The sequence below is a fragment of the Coenobita brevimanus genome, chromosome 50 (genome assembly GCF_032717465.1).
Source record: "Coenobita brevimanus isolate Jiangsu-jjx chromosome 50, ASM3271746v2, whole genome shotgun sequence".
Lineage (NCBI taxonomy): Eukaryota > Metazoa > Arthropoda > Malacostraca > Decapoda > Coenobitidae > Coenobita > Coenobita brevimanus.
Window position 1 is genome coordinate 51,798,884 of NC_137003.1, and position 16,116 is coordinate 51,814,999.

The 16,116-nt window shown below is 42.5% G+C and overlaps 1 protein-coding gene across 1 annotated transcript in view; it reads right to left on the reverse strand.

Moving 5' to 3' along the window:
• brm (ATP-dependent helicase brm) overlaps positions 1-16,116 on the reverse strand; it is a 243,139-nt gene that overhangs the window by 23,131 nt on the left and 203,892 nt on the right. The window contains exon 21 of the mRNA XM_080272398.1: positions 11,157-11,283. Within this exon, the coding sequence (XP_080128524.1) occupies positions 11,157-11,283 (127 nt within the window). The remainder of the gene's footprint in view (positions 1-11,156; positions 11,284-16,116) is intronic.

Consider the following 16,116-nt stretch of genomic DNA (forward strand, 5'->3'; position numbering starts at 1 on the left):
ACCCCCCAAAAAAAAAAAAAAAAAAAAAAAAAAAAAAAAGGATGTCCATAGTAGATAATTGTAGCTAATACACACATTAATTTACATGTAAGGTGCAGTACAGTGAAGTTCTTTCAATAAGAACAGTTATTTTTCATTATGAATAATTACAAGGACATGAAGGGATGTAGGACCCACATATACCCTGCAGTGGTACCAGATAACTGAAATAAGGGAGGTAGTGGCTGAAAACATGACACACTAAGTAGCAGATACACAATAATAAATGGGCAGTAGATGGATAGCTGCCTTCAACTGTGGGAGATACTAACAGTAGGGTATTATATGGCTACAAACTTACCAACAGGAAATGCTCATCCACAAGTACCCAGAGATGTTTCTTTTGAGTGACTGTACATCTCCATGGTGAGACATTCACACAGTTAAAAATTTTTAATACACATAGCAAATTTCCATCTGCCCAACGGCTACGAGTGTGCTGTTCCAAATGACTAGTTGAAGAGTGTGACTGTAAATGTGTATATAGAGAAGGGTGATGTATATAGAGAAGGGTGATGCCCTGGAAAAAGGAAATTATAGAGGCATAATACTAATGGACCAGATAATAAAGGTAATGAAGATAGTCCTGGTTATGATAAAGGAAAGAAAGAAAGTTTATGTTAGACATAGGGCTACTGGTGCAACAGTCACTGACAGTTTCAGGAAAAATATACAGGAAGAAAGAGACGCTGCACTTTACTAATTTGGAGAAGGCTTTTGACAGTGTTCCTAGGGAGGTGGTGAAAAGGGCAATAAGAAAGCTTGGGTTTGAGTGACTGGTTAGAGTGGTTATGGCAATGTACAAGATTGCTTGCACTCAGGAGAGAGTGTGGAGAGGATTGGGTGCAGAGTTTTCCATGAATGTTGATGTGCAACAGGGGTCAGTTTTAAGCCTATTATTATCATGGCACTTAAAGCTCTCTCACATTACTTCAGAAATGAACTTCCATGGAAGGTGTTTGCATGTTAATGACTTGGTACAGATTGCAGAGAATGTTTTTTTTTTTTTTTTTTTTTTTTTTTTAATGCGAGGAAGAAGGAACCAAAGGCCATGAGCCTGCAGTAACAGTTCCCTCCATGAGAAAAACAAAATACAATAGAGAGCCAAATTCAAGATCTGATCATTTTGAGATGCCTGGACACACTGCGTTTGAAAGACTGGAGATCATAGGCAGCAGGAAATACAGACAGAGGGAGACAGTTCCAGAGCTGACCTGTTGCATAAATGAAAGACTGGGAGTAACGGTTAACTCTTGCATTAGAGAGTTGGACAGAAAAGGGATGAGAGTTTGCTGCCAGACGGGTGCTACGCGCCCGTCGTTGAGGTGGAGGAATGCAGGCAGACAGTTCAGAGGAGCAGTGACCATTAAAGTAGCGATAGAAAAGAGATAAAGATGCAACAATGCGGCGAAGAGACAGAGGTTGAAGGGAGTCAGTAAGAGGAGGAGAGTTAATGAGACGAAAAACCTTTGACTCCACCCTATTGAGAAGAGCTGTATGTCGGGAGCCTCCCCACACATGAGAGTTGTACTCCACACAGGGGCGGATAAAACCCCTGTATAGAGTCAACAATTGTGAGGGGTAAAGAAAGAGCGGAGTCGGCTTAGCACACCCAATCTCTTGGAAGCAGATTTTACAAGAGATGGAATATGATGTTTCCAAGATAAGTCCCGAGTAAATGAAACCCCAAGCATGTTCAAGGATGATGCAGGATTAAGCTGAATATTATTAAACATTAGTGGGTATACCTGTGGAAGATTCTGTCGGGTTGATAGGTGTAGGAACTGAGTCTTAGATGCATTAAAAACAACCATATTATTTTTACCCCAGTCAGAGATACGAGCCAAGTCAGACATTAGGTGTGCCATAGCCTCATCCCTTGTTTGTTGAAGTAACTGTTGAGATGGGCGTTGCGGGAACCGAATGGAAAGGTGAAGGGTGATGTCATCAGCGTATGAGTGGATAGGGTTTGTACAGCTTAGAAGATCATTGATGAATAAAAGGAAGAGAGTTGGTGATAGGACAGAGCCCTGAGGAACACCACTGTTGATAGATCTAGGAGAAGAACGATGGCCGTCTACAACAGCGGCTATAGAACGACCAGAAAGGAAGCTAGCGATGAAGGCACAGATAGAAGGATAGAAACCGTAGGAGGGCAGTTTGGAAATTAAAGATTTATGCCAGACTCGATCGAAAGCCTTTGAGATGTCAAGTGCAATGGCAAAGCTTTCGCCAAAATCTCGAAAGGAGGATGACCAGGAGTCTGAAAGGTAGGTGATAAGATCGCCAGTGGAGCGTCCCTGACGGAATCCGTACTGACGATCGGAAAGAAGGTTGTGATAGGAAAGATGCCTTAAAATTTTTCTATTGAGAATTGACTCGAAAACTTTTGAAATACAGGACGTTAAAGCAATTGGACGATAGTTGGAGGGTTGGTATCATGAATCAATTTGCGACATTTCCCTTTTGTGAGAAGCCACGAACTATTAGTGGAAAACTCACTGTGTATCGCTCAGTTAACCGTTTCTCTCTCCATTTTGGAGTATACTTTTCAAAACATTCGTCACTTTCAAAAGTGACCGATTTAATGCACGTCACTAAGTGCTCTACTGAGCGATACAATTGTTTCTTTATTGTTCACCCCTGCTTGCCTCAACCGTTAGCCATGCCTTCTTCCGGTGGCTTGTGCATCCTGCCTATACATCATTTTGAATGCAGTCTAGTTTTTGCTCTGACGGAGAGAGGTCCTGTGCTCCAGAAGTGCGAGAGAAGAGGTCGCTAGCACCCAGACTCCACTGAGACAGTTATCCAGTACTCCCATCCTTAGTTCAGCTTCGGGTGATACAAAGCATTCATCGACTATAGTATTTCCTTTAGTATTTTGTAGTCTTAAGAGTTTAGATAAGGTGTTTTTCCTAGGCGTAAGTATTTAGCTTTTGTGTGAGTGAGTGAGTGCGGTCTCATTGATTTGATTTGAAATGTAACGTTAAATTTATTCTTGTATTCAATAAATTTAACAGTTCTTTTTCTTGAGCTTAATGTAAAGTAAACTCTTGTTTCATTTCTCCAAATTAAGCTTATTTCCCACATAGCTCCTAGTTTGCATAGAAGTTTTGCTATTTATAACTGGTACTTAGACCAGTCTTGTTGTATTAACTTAAAATCCGTTGTGCCACCTAGGAGTTAATGCATCAGCAAGGACCTGATATTATTATTAGTATTAGTTATTTATTGTCAGGGGTGAAGTAACTTTCTCCAGAGGCTAACAGTACTAATTCAGCATTTGTGAGTAATTAGTCTCTGCTGTGTACTGTTGAGTAAGTTTATAAATTCTCGTTCTTAGAGAATCGTGCACAAGCCAGCGTAAAGTAATCGTTGCTTGATGTAGCAAGACAATCATTGTCTCTGCTCTTCAATATTATTGAATATTAATATCAATTAAATAATATTTAAGCATTTATTTCAAAAACACCATTTATATTATAAAAACCCCGTGACAATTGGCGACCTCGCCAGGATATTAACTCCTAGCCCTAAAGCTATTCACGAGATAGTGCTCACTCATTCATATTTAGGTATTTATAATTAAAGTTTATAGGCACAAGTTTACTGGTGTTTACCGTTAATTTAGCAAGTGAATTTTTGCTTTATTAATCCGTAGAGTACTTAACTCTAGTACTTTATTTTTGGTAACGCCAGACGATTTTATTCGCTCCTGGGTAGTTGCGGTACCCATTGTGATAATTATTGAGTTCTCAGTTATTTGCATTTTTGCTTTAATCTTTGCCAGTTAACTAGATAAGACTGGTCACCACTAGCTTGTGTCTGTACTCTTTACTTGTGTCATTAGCATTCGTTTGCGAAGCAGTCAGTGCTCAGTTTCGGGTTGCTTAATAAATTAGCGCCATGGCTACCGCTGTATTTGTACAGGAAGCCAAAGATATGGGTCTCACTGACCCAGAGAAAATACAGAGTTACGTTCTCTCACGGTTCAATTACGAGCAAGAACGTGAGAAAGATGCTCGTGAAGAGTGTAGAATTCAGCGCGAATACGAGCGACAACAGCGCGAACACGAGCAAAAACAGCGCGAACTCGACTTGGAACATGAGCGAGAACAGTGTGAGGAACGAGAGAGAGAACGAGAACACGAACGTGCCGAGCGAGAAGCATGCGAAAAACATGAACTTGAAGTGCTGAAGCTCCAGCGAGATTCCTTGGCTTCAGACACGTCTGGTGCAGTTGGTCCAAGCTCCACGAGCGTTTTCCCTGCACATGTCCTGGCAACCCCACGCATCAAGCTTCCTTCATACAAGGAAAGCGAGCGAATCGAGCCGTACATAGCTCGTTTTGAGGACATGGCAGACATGTATCAACTGGATGAGGCAGCTAAGCGGCTTCAGTTTCTTAGCCTATTTGAGGGCCCTGCCCTCGATATTCTCCACAGAATTTGTGGAGACAATCTCACATATGAGATGATGAAAGCTGCACTCATTAAGGCATATGGTCTCACAGTAGACGACGCCAAAGTTCAGTTCATGCGAGCTCATCTCCAAGACAAGGAGACAGCTGTTCAGTTCCTTGATCGTCTCACAGCTTACTTAAATGAGTGGATGGAGAAAGATGAAACTTCTTCCACGCGTGAGGGGATAATTGACCTTATGCTGCGTACACAGCTAGAGAGGTCGTGGCCTGCTGAGCTCATAGCACAGCTTAAGATCTGCCAGGTGAAAGATGCCAGCCAAATGGCAGAGAAGGCTGAAGCATTCTTTACAGCATACAGGTATCAAGCTCGCAAGCAAAACACCTGGAGCAGAAAAGATACTGCCAAGTCTGGGAAGCCGTCTCAGACTGAATCCCAGCACCAAGGCCGTTCTCAGAGTAATGGCCAAGGTCCAAAACCACAGAAGGACCAGGGGCAAAATACACAGCAGCCTGCTTGGAAGCGGTACAACAAGCACCCCAACCAGCAGCAGTTCCCCAAGCAGCAGCAGCAGCAATACAAGGACAAGCCACGTAACCCTCAGTCAGGTCAATTAGTGTATCGGAGGCAGGAGGCAAATGCAACCTTCATTCCACAAGTACCCGGTGGTGCCATCTCTACCAGTATAGGTACTTCCCAACAGTTCACAAGTCCCCCTCCGACCATGAACTCTCCTCAGACACCTAGTTCCCAGGGCGCCACGTTTGCTGCATCGGTTGTTCCGCAGTCTCATGAGTGGCTAGCTGCTTCCTCCACAGGCCCTCCCACAGGTGAGAGTACCTTCCTTGTTCAGCCAGGGTTTGTGGGAGGCATTCCTGTGAAGGTCCTGAGAGACAATGGTTCCTCAGGTTGCTCTGTCAAGCAGTCTAGTTCGGCCTGAGCAGTATACAGGTCAACAGATCCATGCAAGCCTTATTGATGAATCAGTGAGATTGTTCCCTGAGGCATGTATCCAGGTGGGATCTCCATTTTATACTGGTACGACACTTGCAGTTGTCATGCCAGAACCTTTATTTGAACTCATCATTGGCAACATTCAAGGAGTCAAGGAATGTTGCTCCGATGATGATGCTACTCAGACTTCGGCTGCTGCGGTAAAACGAGCCATGACCGAGGCTCCAGACTGTGTCACCCCAGTGATCATTGAATCGCCGCAAGATCTGATGTGTAGTCAACTTGTTGTGCAAGAACAACATTCTGACCCGACACTTGCTGCCGTGCGGAACAAACAAAAGGGTCGAGTGATTAAGTATTCACGGGGAGGTCGAGCCAAGTTCCTTCGCAAACAAGGACGGCTCTACCATGAGTCACGAACACCCGAGGGCGAGGTTCGACTGCAGTTTGTCGTTCCCGCCAAGTACCGCCTATAGTGTTCCTCCTCGTAACATAGGGTTTGGGTGGAGTCACCCCCTCCCTACATTATTGCCATGTTTCCTAACCCTACGATGTATAACGCCTGTGGTTTGTGTAGTAGGAATGATACATAAACATAACTCATACTAATATAACTGTAATGAAAGTGCTGACATGTATCAAGGAAGAATAAAACTATTCTGCATACTATATTATACGATAATAGAGAAACGTGGCATAAAAATTTGGCAGTGTTGCTCTAAAAATATTCTAATTATTATTTACTTCCCCAACACTTCTAACATTGCTAATTAATTTAGCAAGTATAATTGCAAGAAAATTTGAAGGGATAAAAGTGGGAAGAGGCGATCCTTTCATAATTAAAATAAATATATCAAACAGCTCTGGGGTGGCAGCACTCACGCGACACGTGTTTGTGTGTACGCTGTGGGAGGTCACCAACCCCCTACAGGATTTAGGCCTATTGGGGAAACCTCTATAAAAAAACGCGCCGTGACTTTTACCTCAAGGGTGGTGCGGAAATAAAGTCAAAATTATAATCCATACATAAAAATGGAAGTAAAAAACCATGGATGACACATAACAAAATCTAGCGAGAGAGAGAGAGAGAGAGAGAGAGAGAGAGAGAGAGAGAGAGAAATAATAATAATAATAATAAAACTTTATTTCCACTAAACAGTGGGTATTCTTATACATTATACAGTAGTACAGCATACAGTATGAAAGTTCTATACACAATATAATACAAGCTGATACATATGGTGGAGAATAGTGACAGAGAGGTAAATGGTTTAAAAGGTGTGGGGACACTTAGGTTAAAAATAGATCAATTAAGGGATTTAGGAACGAAGGCAGTGGGAAGGATTAAGACAGATGGGATTGTAAGATTAGGGAGTTTGAGCAATAGGGTAGAATGTATGCTCTCAATAAAAGTATAGCAATTATCAACGGCTAATTATTATACAGGTGTTGATGGTGGGGGTCTATATTTATAGGAGGTGTTGGTGGTGGAGGTATAGCGGGTGTTGTTGATGGGGGTGTTGTTGGGGGTAGGGGTATAGGGGGTGTTGGTGGCAGGGGTATAGGGGGTATTAGAAAAACGGAGATCACAAGAGAGAAACAGTGTCAAGGTCATCGCTGATGGAGAGGTCAGCTCGGAAACGTGGCAACAGTGCAGGGAGGGGGTGACTCCACCAAAACCCTACGTTTCGATCTGTCAGACTATAGCAGTGTTACAATGGGGTCATTGTTCAGCCTCAGGAGGTCACATGGGCAAAAGGAAGACCCAGGGCCGTATCCGAGCTGACTTTTTCTGGCCAGGGATGGGACGGGATATAGATAGTTTTGTCCGTTCCAGCAGTGTGTGCCAAAGTATCACCACCTTCCTGTGCCATTTGTAACCACACCCGTAATCTGTGAGACAGTTGAGAGACAGGGTAGTGGTGAAGTGGGTGCAGACCTGACGTCTCACCCATTGGCCCCACAGGACACAGTATGTCCAGGGCCTGTACATACACGTGTACTGTAGGTTAAGGGGGAAGTTCGAGAGAGAACTCCGCAGAGGCGACTTGAGGCTATGGAAGACCCAAGTTTGCACAAGGATTCTCAGCTTCCCGATACTAATATAAGTACTGTAGGTTAAGGGGGAAGTTCGAGAGAGAACTCCGCAGAGGCGACTTGAGGCTATGGAAGACCCAAGTTTGCACAAGGATTCTCAGCTTCCCGATACTAATATAAGTACTGTAGGTTAAGGGGGAAGTTAGAGAGAGAACTCCGCAGAGGCGACTTGAGGCTATGGAAGACCCAAGTTTGCACAAGGATTCTCAGCTTCCCGATACTAATATAAGTACTGTAGGTTAAGGGGGAAGTTCGAGAGAGAACTCCGCAAAGGCGACTTGAGGCTATGGAAGACCCAAGTTTGCACAAGGATTCTCAGCTTCCCGATACTAATATAAGTACTGTAGGTTAAGGGGGAAGTGAGAACTCCGCAAAGGCGACTTGAGGCTATGGAAGACCCAAGTTTGCACAAGGATTCTCAGCTCCCCGATACTAATATAAGTACTGTAGGTTAAGGGGGAAGTGAGAACTCCGCAGAGGCGACTTGAGGCTATGGAAGACCCGAGTTTGCACAAGGATTCTCAGCTCTCCGATACTAATATAAGTACTGTAGGTTAGGGCACAGGTTGAGGACCCGTGTGCAGTTCGAGGCTATGGAAGACCCGAGTTTGCACAGGGATTCTCAACTTGCTGACATAATCGTGTGCTATAATTAATGGCGACCTCGAATGTACGAATCTTAGGTTGTCACTTGTATTTTTCAGCTAAAGCGTACTTTTCGTAGCATGTACTGATTGCTGGGCAGAGAGAGTAATTGTAACATAATAAAATTTTGTCTCATTGACACTTTTGATGCTCCACCTCAATTGGTTTTGCAGGTCCAGCAATGGGTGTAGCAGTTTTGCTGTGCGGGCCAGCTGATCGTCTGCCGCACGCTGCCACCTCTTCTCCTCTGCCTTCGTCGTCGCCATATTATTTACTGTGTCATTTTACACATAGGTACAGTTACACTACAACTGTCACACCTAAACCGTGTATTACATACATCACACTACACAACAATTAGTTGTCAGTGTAAATGTAGCGACTTTTCGCTCAGTTTGACCTGAGTACAGGATTTTCACCGTCATCACGGAGTTTTTCCCTCAAGCTTGCTTCTATTAACGTAAATACGAGGTTTTTTCGCTCACTGGCGACTGTGACTTTCTCCTGTAGCAGGATAGCACACACACCACAGTGTGAATCTTGTGTGACTGAGTTAGGATGTGTACATATATATATATATATATCCACAAATTTTTTCCCATAAGGAAAAAATTTAATTTTGTAGGGGCGTAATGTCACGAATCAATTCACGACATTTCCCTTTTGTGAGAAGCCACGAACTATTAGTGGAAAACTCACTGTGTATCGCTCAGTTAACCGTTTCTCTCTCCATTTCGGAGTATACTTTTCAAAACATTCGTCACTTTCAAAAGTGACCGATTTAATGCACGTCACTAAGTGCTCTACTGAGCGATACAATTGTTTCTTTATTGTTCGCCCCTGCTTGCCTCAACCGTTAGCCACGCCTTCTTCCGGTGGCTTGTGTGTCCTGCCTATACATCATTTTGAATGCAGTCTAGTTTTTGCTCTGACGGAGAGAGGTCCTGTGCTCCAGAAGTGCGAGAGAAGAGGTCGCTAGCACCCAGACTCCACTGAGACAATTATCCATTACTCCCATCCTTAGTTCAGCTTCGGGTGATACAAAGCATTCATCGACTATAGTATTTCCTTCAGTATTTTGTAGTCTTAAGAGTTTAGTTGTTTTTCCTAGGCGTAAGTATTTAGCTTTTGTGTGAGTGAGTGAGTGCGGTCTCATTGATTTGATTTGAAATGTAACGTTAAATTTATTCTTGTATTCAATAAATTTAACAGTTCTTTTTCTTGAGCTTAATGTAAAGTAAACTCTTGTTTCATTTCTCCAAATTAAGCTTATTTCCCACATAGCTCCTAGCTTGCATAGACGTTTTGCTATTTATAACTGGTACTTAGACCAGTCTTGTTGTATTAACTTAAAATCCGTTGTGCCACCTAGGAGTTAATGCATCAGCAAGGACCTGATATTATTATTAGTATTAGTTATTTATTGTCAGGGGTGAAGTAACTTTCTCCAGAGGCTAACAGTACTAATTCAGCATTTGTGAGTAATTAGTCTCTGCTGTGTACTGTTGAGTAAGTTTATAAATTCTCGTTCTTAGAGAATCGTGCACAAGCCAGCGTAAAGTAATTGTTGCTCGATGTAGCAAGACAATCATTGTCTCTGCTCTTCAATATTATTGAATATTAATATAAATTAAATAATATTTAAGCATTTATTTCAAAAACACCGTTTATATTATAAAAACCCCGTGACAGTTGGGAGTGGTCACCCTTCTTTGGGACTGGCTGAATGAGAGCAAACTTCCAGCAAGAAGGAAAGGTACAAGTTGACAGACAAAGGCGAAAGAGTTTGCCTAGGCAGGGTGTAAGCACAGAAGCACAGTTCTTGAGAACAACAAGAGGGACCCCATCAGGCCCATATGCCTTGTTAGTACTGAGGCCAATGATGGCAGAAAATACATCAACTGAAGAAATTTTAATGTCAGCCATGAGGAAGTCAGAGGGGGGAAGTGATGGAGGAACAGCACCGGAATCGTCTAAGGTGGAATTGGAGGAGAAAGTCTGTGCGAAGAGATCTGCTTTATCAGTAGAAGAAATAGCTACAGAACCATCAGAGTAGAAAAGAGGAGGGAAGGATGATGAGGTAAAGTTGTTAGAAAGATTTTTGGCAAGGTGCCAGAAGGAGCGGGAAGAATTCGAGTTGGAGAGTTGAGAGCATTTAGTATGGATGAAATTATTTTTAGTACAGCGAAGAACAGACTTAGCACGATTCCGGGCAGAAACGTAAAGATGATGTGATTCAGGGGTGGGTTGGCTCCGGTACCTTTTGTAGACCCTCTCCTTGTTGCGGACAGCATTAGAACAAGGGTGATTAAACCAAGGCTTTCTTGAGTTAGTCAAAGGATATGAGAAAGGAATGTATGCTTCCCATGCCCGAGAGAATAACCTCCGTAATGCGCAAGGCACACTCAGATGGCTCCCGGCCACGGAAGCAATAATCATTCCAGGGAAAATCAAAGAAGTACTGTCTGAGGGCCTCCCAGTCCGCGGCTCCAAAATGCCACAGACGACGTTTCCCTGGAGGGTCCACAGGCCGTACCGGAGTGATAGGACAGGTTAAGGTAATAAGGTTGTGATCGGAGGAGCCCAACGGTGGTGATTGTATAACGAAAAAGGGGGTTAAAATGTCAAGTGGAAGACCACATAACAGTTCATGGTGTTTTAGAAAAGATACAGACTTCAGCTGTTCACCTTATTAAATATGCTGTGTATAGCAAAATAACTGCAGATGACTTTCATATGGTTATCTGCACATTACAAAATAAATTTACAACAGCCAGTATGTTGTTTTTGGCATCTGCAGGGTTCTAAGAAACTAATCCAGTGACTTTTGGGGGTATACCATATTAAGGTATGTATGTACTAACCTAAATGCAGTGGCAGTGCAAAAAAGAAAAGAAAACTTTCCATTATTTCTTCCAACAAACAAGAATGATTTTTTACCCTCCTCTAATAGCCAATTTTTTAACTTAAAAATACAGTAAAGAACTGCCTCTAACTCACCCGACCCTCTTCAGTTTTGCTCATAATCTTAACAATGTCCATAGGCCTCTTGATGACTCCATAATAATCTGGTAGCTCTCGCCGAGAGGGCAGCTTCATGAAAGGCTCGCTAAGCACTCGTCCATCACTGAAATACAGTACAATAAAGTAATTACAGCATACTCTCAATTATCTGCTGTCACAATACCCGGCCCAACTTAATATCTGGTGCTCCTGAATTGCCTCTGTTAGAGGTGCTTAGAGGAAAAGATTTAAATGTTATACAGTAAGTCCTTGATAAATGAAAACCCAAAGTACGAATTTTCGATGTTAAAAAAGCAATGAATATAGGAAAAATTCCACAATACGAAAATATCTCCCTTGATGATACGAAAAGTGATACGAAAGGAAATACGAAAAATTCAAAATGGGGGCTCACCTGCAGCGAGGAAACGAGCTAACTCCTCTCTGGTAAACAATTTTTCGCGCGCCTCTCAGTTGAGTCCACGGTTTTGGGACAATTCGCCATCACAACAATAACAAGACAATTTGCCATCAGGACGATTCCCCGTCATTTATTTACATATCAGTTTATTTAGCAACTATATTAGTTTTCAAGTTATATGAGTTATAAGGGTAATAGTGGTTTATTCTTTTTATATTATATGTAAAATATGGCATCAAATAGTTGGTATTAACAGAAAAAAATAAATATATTGAAACGTGAATCAGGTGACGTATGATGTTTCACTTCATCATTTAACATAAGGCTACATATGAGACATTGGCATTTATATAAATGCCTAATAACTTCTAGAGAATGATAAACATACTCTAAAATTATGCAAATAATCTTCATATTATGTCAACATTCTCAGCTAATCAATCAATCTCAACTACTGCATCCAAAAATTACTGAAGACAGCTATGGGAGACGCAGCAGCGATGCAGAAGCGAGTTAATTATTGACTACAAGTGCAAATTATAAATAATATCCAAAGCCTATGCTGCTGAATGAACATGGACCTTGATAGTTCCCCATGAAATTAATTATTATAGTATGAATCAATTAAGTATATTTATAAAATGACGGGGAATTGTCTTGGGTGTGAATTGTCCTGACGGGGAATCGTCCATGTTTTTATTTTGAATTGACCATTGCGAATTGTCCTGGGACCAAGTCCATGTCACTCCTCGCAGCTTCGCTGTACGTGAGGATATTTTCGCAGCTCTACACCTTTTCGTACTGTTCAGACATGCCTCCCAAGTGCCCTGCATCATCTCCAGCATCGGGGAGTCCATTGCAAAAAAGCAGCAGCACTGTACTGTAACTCTGGAGAGGAAATTGGAACTTACTAGACGCCACGAGGAAGGGCAGGAAGTCTTGGAGATTAGGCGTGCTTTAGGCCTTGAAGCTTCCACCGTTGGGACTGTGACCAAGAAAAAGGAGATGTACAATAAACTGGCCACCTCGTTTTCTACATCTACAGGTATTACTTACTTCTACAGATATTACTTACTTCAAAACAGGAGGGGTAAAGTTTAGGTGGGGGGTCCGAGGGGGTCCTGGGACGCATCCCCCCATTTCTATGTATATTTCAAAGGGGAAAATTGTTCCGATATACGAAATTTCAAATTACAAAAGTTTTTTTTTTTTGGTCCCTGTCCCTTTCATTTATCGAGGACTCACTGTATACAGAAAATTCTGTGGTAGGTGGGGGCGCTCATCATCCACCCACTTAGTGTAGTGGTCCAGACAATAACAAGTAACTTCGCATAATAGTTTAATAGTTCCAAGGTCCAGCATCCGCATAATGAACACGTCCGGATACTGAGTGTCCAGATAAATGAGGAACCACTGTATGTACATGATCATTAAATAAACACTTAAAATGATATGTTATTCTTTTACAGAAATGCATAGAAGTGTTGATGAATAGTTGGAGGCAGCTACATCCAAGTCCAAGGGCAAGTCCAAATAAGATAAATCCTTAGATATACCCAGAAAATTTTGAAAAAAATAAAAAAATAAAAAAATTTTGCCCTGACAAATTCGGAGTATTAGGATTTTCGGATTATTGGTGGTCGGATTGGTGGACTTTAACTGTAAATATACATACAGTATACATATATATATATATATAAATATAAATACATATGCACATATATACACAGTGCCCTCACACAGTGAACGAGTTTATGGGCGGCAGACAAGGTCGTTCAGTGCCAATTTGTTCACTGTGAACAACATATCTTATGGGAAAATTATCATATGGGCAGCACCGCTTCCTCAAAGTCCTATTTTTGAGCCATAGAAATGTACCAAAGGGCATATTTCAAACATACAGTACAGATATATAAAATATAAAACACATGGTTATTTACATATCAGCTGGAAGTCATGATTGGCTTGAATACAGGTGGTTCTGAGGCAGGGAGATACACTTAGGGTGACCCCACCACATTACCTTTCACTACTTCGTTCCCGTCACCAGTCCCGCCCTCATCACCCACCACATCACCTTTCACTACTTCATTCCCGTCACCAGTCCCACCCTCATCACTTGACTGAATCACTTGCCCATGTGCCTCTACCTCATTCACCTCTCCCATAAAACCTTCAAAGTCCATAGATGACACCACTGACATTATATCATCGTCTTCTCCAGGAAGTTGTAGCGGACGATGTAGAGGCAACTGCCTGCTGTTGTTCTTTAGTTCGGTAGTAGCATGTGATGAGTATTTGTTTTCTTATACTGACTTCTGTATTGTGCCTTTCAATAACGAAATGCAGTTCCTACTCCACTGAATGCTTGCTGTGCCCTAAGGTAGCTGGTTTCATCTGCCTTGACATCTTCTCTCAGAACATCCACTACCGCTAAAATTTTACTGATCTTCGACATAGGCAAATCTTCATCCTCTATTGGATTCTGCACAACAGGTTGATCAGATCTGGCTTCTTGTGCTGCATCTACAAGGGGGGGGGGGGGGACGTCCAATATGGGAGATGGTGGTTATGGCCTACTCTTTTCCCTGTTTTCGTTCACTAGGGGTTCAACTCCTTATGGTTTTGTGGACCTGACTACCCCCTGCTCATTCACTAGGCAAATCATATACTCTGAATATGTTCACTGTGCAAGGGCACTGTATGTGTATATATATATATATATATATATATATATATACAGTACCCTCGCATCCAGCACGGTAATATTGTCATGCATGGGTCCCGTGTTGGACCAAAAACGTGTTGGACAAACAATAGAGCTTATGGGGAAAAATGATTTATGTCAGCAACCCTAGGAAAAGTCACCCTAAATACCTACCATATACCTATACATATATTAGTACTATTGTAATTATAATAAATGGTACTGTGCTATGAATGATAACTAACCTTTTAGGATAGTGTTGGTGGGCTTGCTGGGAATGGAAGGTGGTATCCAAGGCTGTAGGTAGTCCTACTGGGTCCCCAGAGGATGGCTGCTTTCGTCTCTAGCGGGTAATGGCTGCTACTCCTCCTCAACCTCCCTCATAAATCCTTCAAAATCACTATCTTCGTCCACAGCCATGGAAGGTCCTGCTTCTGCCTGTCCTAGCACTCCGTAAGCCTTCACTGCTGCCAGGATCTTGTCTTGGTTTTTTATTATAGTCCTCACGTTGGCTTCATTCATGTCGTAGGCCTTGGCAATGTCAACTTTCCTCTCCCCTTTCTTCTTCCTCTCGATGCTTTCTAGCTTGGTGGCCTGAGGGAGGTGCCGACGCTTCTTGGGGTTCTCAGAAGGCTTCCTAGGCATCGTGAGCAGGATAAAATGCAGTAACAAGGGCAGAAAATGCAGCAAGAAAAAAGCACCTTCCAATGCAAATTATGCGACTCAGTGGCACTGTGGCGGGAGAAATTTAAACAAAACATCACGTGACAGCAGAAGCGTTTTTAATTGGGCGGCATCACGATCACGTCACGATAGCAGGCGGGGAAGGCTACTTGATCAGAAGTTTTCATTGGCTATCATCATCATGGGAATGTCCAGTATGACCATGTTGGACCGAGGGTGATCGTGCTAGAGGCGAAATCTGCGGATTTCGCCCACTTCTCGGAGCTCTGTGCGTGTTATGCTAACACACTTGTGTTGCAGTAATTAAATCGTATTAAATAATACTAATTATTTGCTCTCCGTGCTGGACATGAATCGTGCTAGACTAAGGCGTGTTGGACGCGAGGGTACTGTATATACATATACCATCCACTCACTCAATGTAGTGCTGCTCTTGGGTGTCTCCCCTGTCCTCTCCTCCATCCTTCTTTCCTTCCGTCTTCTTCTATCTTTCTTTCCTTCATTCTTTCCTCGTCCTTCTGCCTACGGGTGACTTTACACTCCCTCTTCTGTCTTTCATTCCTTCATTCTTTCCTCTTTATTCTGCCTATGGGTGACTCTACACTGAGTGACAAGCCAAATGGTTTCCTGTACACCAGGAAACTATTTACTATGCTGGGTGGTAACCATAAAACCAAATTTTGGCACCTGGTGGTTTAGTGGGTAATTATTGTGCTCCAATCGGATTAAGCCGTTGAAGGTTTATATCCAAGGGATGGTTGGGGTTTATTGCTCACGTAATGCCACTCAGGGATGAGTGAGGTTGGTCGCTCTCATCTTAAATATCAGAACCAACTGCCTAGCCCCGGGCTCCTATGCTCCTCATGGGGCAACGTGGGATTGGATGATGGATGGATGGATATATATATATATAATGCACCTTCACACAATGCGAGTTTATGGGTGGCAGAAACTGCCGCATTTTACGATATCACATTGTGTGAACCGAAGAACTTATGGAAAAAATGGTATGTAGTGGACAGCCCACCCAAGGCTTGGTCCTCGGGTCCCCTTCCAGCCTTCACTACCCTGCTAATATTTTGTCTAATAGTACTTCTAGTCAGACCAACAAATAGAACACTATGAACCTTTATTTAAGTGACTTC